Consider the following 9,393-nt stretch of genomic DNA (forward strand, 5'->3'; position numbering starts at 1 on the left):
CGCCGGGGAGCAGCTGCGCCCACCCCGGGGCAGGCCGGGCGCCGCGGACCGCGAGCCGGGCGGAGGCCACCGTCTCAGGCTGGGCGCGTGCCCGCGTGTGTGCACCCGGGGAGTGAGCGCGCGCCGTCCGCTGTCGCCGTCGGGCCTCCCGGGGACTGGGCACAAAGGCGCGCGGGGCCTCTCCCGGGACCCGGTCCTCGGTTAGCGCCGGCGCCCGAACAGCCCGGTTCGCCCCGGGCCGCCCGCTCCCCGTGGTGCCGCGCGTCGCTTCCGAGCATCCCGGGAAGAGGCGCATCTGTGCACACACGCGGATTTTTTAAAAATAACATATTTCTAGACATGCCTCCTCTCCCCCCACCCCCATCTTCGCAAAGCAGCCCGGAGGGCGGGGTGGAGGGGCGGCGCCTCCGAGTTAATAAAGGGAGATGGGCGGAGCCGGCCCCCAGCCATTGGCTAGCCGGGGGAGTGATGTCACCCATATGACACCCTGATAACTAGTTGAGAGAGAGACCTCAACTTTTTGCAGAAGGAGCGCGCGCGCCTGGGAGAGCTCGGGGTCCGGCGCTTGCGGTGGGAGCCACGAGCCGGAGAGAGGGGTCCCGGGCTGCCTCGACCGCCGTCGCCACCGCCTCTCCTGTCGCGACCGCAGCTCCCAGCGCGCCGGCGGCCGTCGCCGCCGAAGCCACCACAGCCGCTGTGTGCAGCCTGGAAGGGGGGGCGGGGGGGAGGGGGGGAGCCGCGAAAGCGGGGTGCCGAGGACTTTGCAACTTGCCCAGGAAGGTGGAGGGGTGGGAGGGGGAGGGGGACCTCCGCACGAGACCCAGCGGCCCGGGTTGGAGCGTCCAGCCCCGCAGCGGATCATGGTGCAGCAGGCGGAGAGCTTGGAAGCGGAGAGCAACCTGCCCCGGGAGGCGCTGGACACGGAGGAGGGCGAATTCATGGCTTGCAGCCCGGTGGCCCTGGACGAGAGCGACCCAGACTGGTGCAAGACGGCGTCGGGCCACATCAAGCGGCCGATGAACGCGTTCATGGTGTGGTCCAAGATCGAACGCAGGAAGATCATGGAGCAGTCTCCGGACATGCACAACGCCGAGATCTCCAAGAGGCTGGGCAAGCGCTGGAAAATGCTGAAGGACAGCGAGAAGATCCCGTTCATCCGGGAGGCGGAGCGGCTGCGGCTCAAGCACATGGCCGACTACCCCGACTACAAGTACCGGCCCCGGAAAAAGCCCAAAATGGACCCCTCGGCCAAGCCCAGCGCCAGCCAGAGCCCAGAGAAGAGCGCGGCCGGCGGCGGCGGCGGCGGCGGCGGCGGCGGGAGCGCGGGCGGCGGCGCGGGCGGTGCCAAGACCTCCAAGGGCTCCAGCAAGAAATGCGGCAAGCTCAAGGCCCCCGCGGCCGCCGGCGCCAAGGCGGGCGCGGGCAAGGCGGCCCAGGCCGGGGACTACGGGGGCGCGGGCGACGACTACGTGCTGGGCAGCCTGCGCGTGAGCGGCGCGGGCGGCGGCGGCGCGGGCAAGACGGTCAAGTGCGTGTTTCTGGATGAGGACGACGACGACGACGACGACGACGACGAGCTGCAGCTGCAGATCAAACAGGAGCCGGACGAGGAGGACGAGGAACCACCGCACCAGCAGCTCCTGCAGCCGCCGGGGCAGCAGCCGTCGCAGCTGCTGAGACGCTACAACGTCGCCAAAGTGCCCGCCAGCCCTACGCTGAGCAGCTCGGCGGAGTCCCCCGAGGGCGCGAGCCTCTACGACGAGGTGCGGGCCGGCGCGACCTCGGGCGCCGGGGGCGGCAGCCGCCTCTACTACAGCTTCAAGAACATCACCAAGCAGCACCCGCCGCCGCTCGCGCAGCCCGCGCTGTCGCCCGCGTCCTCGCGCTCGGTGTCCACCTCCTCGTCCAGCAGCAGCGGCAGCAGCAGCGGCAGCAGCGGTGAGGACGCCGACGACCTGATGTTCGACCTGAGCTTGAATTTCTCCCAAAGCGCGCACAGCGCCAGCGAGCAGCAGTTGGGGGGCGGCGCGGCGGCCGGGAACCTGTCCCTGTCGCTGGTGGATAAGGATTTGGATTCGTTCAGCGAGGGCAGCCTGGGCTCCCACTTCGAGTTCCCCGACTACTGCACGCCGGAGCTGAGCGAGATGATCGCGGGGGACTGGCTGGAGGCGAACTTCTCCGACCTGGTGTTCACATATTGAAAGGCGCCCGCTGCTCGCTCTTTCTCTCGGAGGGTGCAGAGCTGGGTTCCTTGGGAGGAAGTTGTAGTGGTGATGATGATGATGATGATAATGATGATGATGATGGTGGTGTTGATGGTGGCGGTGGTAGGGTGGAGGGGAGAGAAGAAGATGCTGATGATATTGATAAGATGTCGTGACGCAAAGAAATTGGAAAACATGATGAAAATTTTGGTGGAGTTAAAGTGAAATGAGTAGTTTTTAAACATTTTTCCTGTCCTTTTTTTGTCCCCCCTCCCTTCCTTTATCGTGTCTCAAGGTAGTTGCATACCTAGTCTGGAGTTGTGATTTTTTTCCCAAAAAATGTGTTTTTGTAATTACTATTTCTTTTTCCTGAAATTCGTGATTGCAACAAAGGCAGAGGGGGCGGGGCGGGGGAGGGGAGGTAGGACCCGCTCCGGAAGGCGCTGTTTGAAGCTTGTCGGTCTTTGAAGTCTGGAAGACGCGTCTGCAGAGGACCCTTTTGGCAGCACAACTGTTACACTAGGGAGTTGGTGGAGATTTTTTTTTTTTTTTCTTAAGAGAACTTAAAGAACTGGTGATTTTTTTTTTTAACAAAAAAAGGGACCATTGCAACTTTTGTTAATTTAATTTTTTTTTTTTTTTTTTTTGGAGGGAGAAAACTGATGTCTTCTATGCATCCGATTCTTAACAAAACTGCAGGGAGCTTGAAAAAATGCAGACTGTACAAACGCTTACAAAAAAAAAAAAACTGTGAACTGACTTAAGATCAGAGTTTACTTTTCAGATCAAATTGTTTATGGTTTTACAAATGTGATTTCTACTTGCCAACTTTTTTTTTGTAACTTGTTCCCTTATACCTCCTTGATTGAATACCAGACAGCCTAGACCTCAGTACAAAAGGTATTGAAACATTTTTGATACATAACAGACCTCAGTCTTTTTTAAAAATTAATATATTTTCAGGCGTATTTTTGTACAGTGAAAAGGGAACATTCTTGCTGTGTTTTTTCAGTAAGACTTTCAGGCACTTCTTCCCTTTTGATTTCTTTTTTTTCCTCTGTTTTTTAGCATGCAAGTATGTTGGTACGTTATGTCCTGGTTTAAAAAGGATTAAAATTTTAAAATAATCCTTGCATCTAAAGGCCTTGTGGTTTAAAAAAAAAAAGCAAACTTTTTTTTGTACAGCTATAGTAGAGATTTGTTCAATATTTGTAGGTAAAGATTTATTGAAAATGGTGATATAGACCTCAGAGCTGTTATCTTAGTTTAAAGATTGTATATGTACTGTACTATAGTAGGACTTTATGTATCTCATACGCTGTGATGTGGATGGGGCCCCAGATGGAAGGTTTGAAACTGGATTCTCGATTTTTAGCAAAAAAGAAAAAAAAAGGCACATAGTTTAAAAAGTTTCTCATTTTGTGCAATATAATCTAAATAAAGTACAGACCATCTGCATATTTTGTAGCAAATGGTGGCAAAGCAGACTCAATGCACTGTCGACATCATTGCCTGTTTTTTTGTTTTTTGTTTTTTTTTTTTTGTGCTGGAAGTCTGTATCTTGACAATTTTAATAAATCAGCTGGAACTGATAGAAACTCGCATCGCCAATAGTCTCTATGGAAGTCAAACTGGAGGTCCTGTTGTCGCAGAGCATTCGGTGGTGAGGCTGTTGTGTGCGCGGATGCGGGGAGGTGGCAGGAGAGAATTCTACATTTAGGGGGTTAGGCTGAAAAGTGTTCAAGTAGCAGGCTGATTTCTTTTTCCTCTTCCGCTAGTTGTGAAAGACAGGGGAAGGGTGTTCTTTCTCTCTGCCCTCCCTTTCCATCTCCAGCTCCCCACTTCCTTTCTCACCTCCTCCTCCACTCCCTGCCTCTTCTCCCCACCCATCCTGGCGGGCGGGCAGCGCGGAGGCTCGGGAGCCGGCCGGGGAGGGGCGGATGGAGGGGCCTGGATTGCCAGCTCGCTTGGTCGGGGTCCCGTTCGCTGGGGCTTGTGTGTTCTCTGCGGAGGGCCGCGTCCCCGCTGAGCCTCGCGGTGACAGCCGCCTTTGGCAGCGAGCGCTCGGGGCGCTTCTATCCCCGCCTCTCAAAGGGTGGGGACAGCCGTTTCCAGATTTGAATTTTTTCTGTTCTTTATTTTTAACGCTGCATCTTCGCGTGTGCTCAGAGGTGGTTGTTGGCGGAGAACGCCGCCGCAGTTTTTGACCTCTAGCGGTGAAGAGGGAAGGGGAAGAGGAAAGGAGAGAAGTGGTCCGTGTTTCTTGTTTCCTTCTGTCCCCCGGGGCCGTGGAGCTGTCGGAGGGAAAGAGGACGGTGCGGGGCCGCAGGGGGCGCGGGGCGCGGCGGGACCCAGGCTACGAGTGGGAGGGAGGCGGGTGTCGGGAGGACGCGGCAGGCTGGCCGAGGGCACCCCGAGGAACATGGCACGGCCTCTGTGCGATCCGAGTCGCGGCCTCCGGGGTGCCGGGGAGGGCCGAACCACTGGTGAGGCCGTGGGGAGCAGGGGGTGGCAGAGGGCACCTGGGCGGTAGCCCGGGACGCAAAAGGCAGAGCCCTGACGCTCCGCGTCCCCGTGCCTGGCTCTTCTTGCCTCGCCACCGCGTGCTCCTGGGCGCGCCCCGCCGCGGGCCCCTGAGGCGCGCGGAGACACCAGCGCTGGCGTCCCGGCCCGCGGGCCGGGGAGGGAAGCCTCGAGGCTGCGGGGTGAGAGGAAGAAAGCAAAGCCGGGGAGCAGGCGGCAGCCGCACCCGCGCACCCCGGGCCCTCACCACGCCCTCCCCGCGCGCCGGCTCAGGGGCTGCCCCGGAATCAGCTCCCCGGGGCCGGCGCAACAAAGGTGGATCCGCATCTTGATTGTTCTGCGGGAGCCTCCTGGGGGCTCGGGCGGCGGCGCGGGCGCGACCCATCCCTCTGGCGCTCCCCGCTCGCTGAGCACCGTTTGCCTGTCCACACCCCCTCGCTCCCCACCATTTTTCCTCACCGGCCTGTGTCCCCGAGCCCTCGCGGCAGGCCCGGGCAGGCGATCGCGGCCGGGCACGCGCGCCCCGGGCTCCCGCCCCCCTTCCGAGCCTCCGCCGCCTCTTTTCTGCTGGGTCGGGGAGGAGGGAGGCTGGGAGGCCGCTCGGGGCCCAGCGTGCCAGTCCCGGAGATCAGCCTCCCGAGCTGCGGCGCCTGCAGCGGAGGAGGTTTGCAGTGGCTAATTGAAACTCACTGCAAAATCACCACGACTCTTTCACCTACTGAAATGATTGACCGAGGTTTGGCCTTCCATTTTTACTGAGATTTGGCGAGACCGAATGGAAGCGTCCGCACAGTAACTGCAGCTGCTAGGCCCAAAGGGGCCCCGGCGCCCTTCCCGCCTCCCCTCCCGCTTGCTTTTGCCTCACTAGATCTTACCACCACTCCACCCCCGGCCCCCCGACTGCGAACTCGGGCCTCTCACCCGCCCCCCAGCCTCCGGCTCTGGGCGAGCCTCCTCCCCAGCCCCCACCCCTGGGATGCGAAGCCAGCAAGCCTTTGCTGCAGATGGACAGGTTTCTTTTCTGTGGCTTTTTCCTTTCGATAAACCATCAGATTTCAGTAGTACATTTGGGAAAAGAAGGGGCTGATGGCGTTAACCAGGTTCTCAATATAGAACTGGATTTCTGAAGTTGTTTACCTTACCCCCCACCCCCTCAACATGTAGACTAATGCAGCCATTGGTGGTACATTTATTTTAGCCACGAATAATTGAACCAGCGGTTTACAATTGACACTTGCTCCGTGCTGGTGATTTTATGTGGCAGCCCTCTGCTGCAGTTCCGAAACTTGTTGACAACGTAAACCCATTGATAGGCTGATCTATGTATTTTGAAAACCTGAAAACTTGGCATGTATTTTATGTTTTAATCATAGATGAATCTTGGACATTTTCTGTGGTGAGGTGGAAACTAAGTAAAGTAGTAAAGTAATAATTTGGCTTCAGAATGGGAAGGGATAGTAAAGATTTTTTTTTTTTTAAAGCCATGTGGCCTAACTTGATAGAAAAATAGAAGTAATTGGTTGGCAATCTAAATTTAAAACCTGTTAGAACTCAGGACAGGCGCTTCAATGCGCTTTTTAACAATATTTAAGGCTGTTTTGATGAGTGCGTTGTGAGAATCATCTTAATGAATTCTTTACTGAATGTCTAAAACATAATATAATACACAAGGTATTCTTGCCACTGGATAGTCTTCAATAAAAGTTTAATTGATTTTTTTGTTGTTGTTGGTCTCTTAAGTAAGTCTTATTTTTAACTAAGCATTGACAGAATATCTTAAAATGGTAACCTGGGGGTGGGGGGCGGGCGCTGTGTGCACGGCAGCCTAGCCAGTGGGGATCCTGCTGTTTATTATAAGTAGTTCACAGACTCTGATGGCATTTTGGTAAGCTTTCCATCTTTAAGAAATTGAACCAGCATTCTCTTATTAATTCTTTAAACTGTGGAAGTAATTTCCAGTTCTTACACTCTGATATGCATCCCTTTTATTTTAAAAAAAAATGCTAATAAAAGGCAGTGTACTTAAACTGTGCTTTGCAAATATTATGTATGTTATGAATGACTACAGACACCGGGCAAATTATTTGTAGAATGATTATCCTTTAGCTAGAGAAAGAAATCATTACAACTCTTTTGGGCAGAGATGTTTCTTTTTAATGTTAATCAAGGGGAAGTGATTTAAATATGCATAAATGTAGCAGTCAGGGTGATTTAGTTGCTTTTTTCATGAAAGAAAAAGACTCAAAGACAAGGCTTATTTTTCTCTTCTCTGGGAATTGAAATCATAATCATCCGATACTAGTACAGTACAAGAAATTTACATTTGTTTTTTTACTTCAGAATTTAAGTGACTTTTGCCCAAGGAATTTGAGAAATAAGGCAAATAAGTTGCTCTATTTTAAAGTAGTCATTCAATATAAATATATTATATCAATCTTAACTTTTTTATTCTCTGATATGATTAATAATATGTATATTCCTACTTTTCTTCTAATGGGCATATGTATCCTTGTGGACACTTTGAGAGAGGTTTTCTTGGACTCTCCCATTTATAGAATCTTTATACTCTGTTACTGTGTGGTTCCCTGCTTTTAACAGATTTCTGAGGCAAATATATTTGTGCTTTTTTCTTACGTAGGAAGACCAGCGAAAATAGTTTACTGAGTTGTCAATTTTATCAGTAGATAAGAAACTTTCTTTATTACAGTTTCAGGGAAGATTTTTTCAGGATATTTCTCAGTTATTCTAAGGGCCAAATTTTGTAAAATTTCCATTAGGAATGTCAGTTTCAAATACCCTTTGTATAGCCTAAGCCTGTGAGGATAACAAGAATGAGCCTTACGTATCCTAACACAGGAATTTACAAGTTCCCAAAGTAACCGTCTCCATGTAACTCTTGACATACTTTTCTGAGATTTGGCTTATTTTTATTATTGGTTCTTTCTCACTGTTCATTCTATTTGATTTATTCTACAACATCCTCTTTTATTTGATGATCTGGAAAATTCTGCTCTTTGATAACAACTCAGGATTTTTTTGTTCAGTTTTGTTTTTTGCCCCTTCCTGTGGAGCCTACGTTTTCAACCACAATAAAGATGAAACAAAATTTACGAAACTGAGCTCTCTTCCATTTTACTTACTGCTGGCTTTTTTTTTTCCCTTGATTCCTACCATATCTTCGTTTTTTTCATTGTATTTTTTTAACACTACCTATATCCATTAGCTGCCTAATTAGTTTTATCTGTTCCATGTGGATGCAGTGAGTTTATAAGAGAATTTCACAAACAAGTAGTTTTTTAGTGAACTTAAAATAAACAGAATTTTAAAGGAGACCTATTTTTATACTCAATAAAAGCACAAAAGTGCAGAAAGTATAAAACGGCTTACAAAGGGAGACACAAGTTCATAATGTTCCATGTATAAAAGTAATAACTTTATTGGGTAGAGATATTCTTAGAAGATCTAGCACCTCTGCCAGTGCACAGATAGGACTGTTTGAAATGATTTGGGAACTTCTGGTTGCCTGCAGTTGTGAACAGAGAACTTCTCTACAGAGAAACAAACCACTAAAAGCAATATGACCGAGTTGAGATGTGGTTTCCAATGAGCAATTGGTGAATTTAAGCAACCTGGATGTGCATATGTGGAGGCTCCCGTCACTGTTTGATCAAACTTCTTTTATGTAGTCACCTAGACTTGATTTTTTCTGCTGTGAAAATGACAAAATAAAGCAATATGACAAAAAGTTTAAAAATGCGTAAAAAATAGGATTTCCTCTAGGCTCCTCGAAGAGATTTTTTAATATGATGCTTGTCTTACTTTCTTAGACACATTACATTTCCCCTTCCAAAAAAAAAAAAAAGAACTGGAAGTAATTTATCATATAAAGAATTTTGATCAAATAGATATTGACAAAGGGCCCTCTGTCACATTTTTCTTCATCCAGCTTTTGTTCAAAAACAGTATGCCTCCTCCCTTGAATCACATAGGGAGAAACGTTATACGCCATTCTCATTAATTTCCCATTTTGTCTACTTTTACTCTTGTACATATGTTGTGGGTTTAAGAGTCTTTTGCATTTGTTCTGTGACACCTTTTTTTGAATTGACTGTTTTAAAACGGAGGCCTATTTTTTCCGGTTTGGGACTCCTAGTGGTTATGGCATCCCATAATGCTTCGTGACGGCCACCAGGACAGAACCACCTGATGTTTTAGAGCAGTTTTCAGCATGACACTGTTAACAAGTGTGTATTTTCCAAGGCCACATGAAACTTACTTTCTTAGCCACTCCAGGTTTGGGAGCAGAAAAGCTGAAAAACCCTTTTGTGTAGAAGTCTGAGTGGTTTGTGGGGGGGACCTTTTTTAGAGTTTGCATGCCAGCGCACGACCTATTGCTGTGAAACAGAGAGAGGGTAAAGCTACCTGAGGCAGTGCGCTGGAGGATGAAGTTTGATAGCACTAGGGGGGAAAGAAAATGCATGGCAAAGTTTCGTCTTCTCGTAGACTATCTAGCATGCAGAGTGTAGTGTGTTGAAACGGTGTATGACATTGCTGTATCAAAGTTGTAAAATTAAGCATTATTTATTGAAAACTATGTATTTTTTTGTAAAAACCTGATCACATAGAGAATATCAGTGGCTTGTGCTTGTGCTTCAATCGAACCAGC

At 50.2% G+C, this 9,393-nt stretch overlaps 1 protein-coding gene across 1 annotated transcript; it reads left to right on the forward strand.

Moving 5' to 3' along the window:
• The first annotated feature begins 522 nt into the window (after window positions 1-522).
• SOX11 (SRY-box transcription factor 11) lies at window positions 523-2,792 on the forward strand. The gene has a single exon (XM_058426674.1). The coding sequence runs from the start codon at window positions 861-863 to the stop codon at window positions 2,199-2,201; it is 1,341 nt and encodes a 446-aa protein (XP_058282657.1). The 5' UTR covers window positions 523-860; the 3' UTR covers window positions 2,202-2,792.
• The last annotated feature ends 6,601 nt before the right edge of the window (window positions 2,793-9,393 follow it).

This window comes from Hylobates moloch, unplaced genomic scaffold (genome assembly GCF_009828535.3).
Source record: "Hylobates moloch isolate HMO894 unplaced genomic scaffold, HMol_V3 SCAFFOLD_13, whole genome shotgun sequence".
In the NCBI taxonomy this organism is placed as follows: Eukaryota; Metazoa; Chordata; class Mammalia; order Primates; family Hylobatidae; genus Hylobates; species Hylobates moloch.

Excerpts from the sequence above, each read along its gene's own strand:
- SOX11 (XM_058426674.1), top strand. The coding sequence starts at position 861 with ATGGTGCAGCAGGCGGAGAGCTTGGAAGCGGAGAGCAACCTGCCCCGG.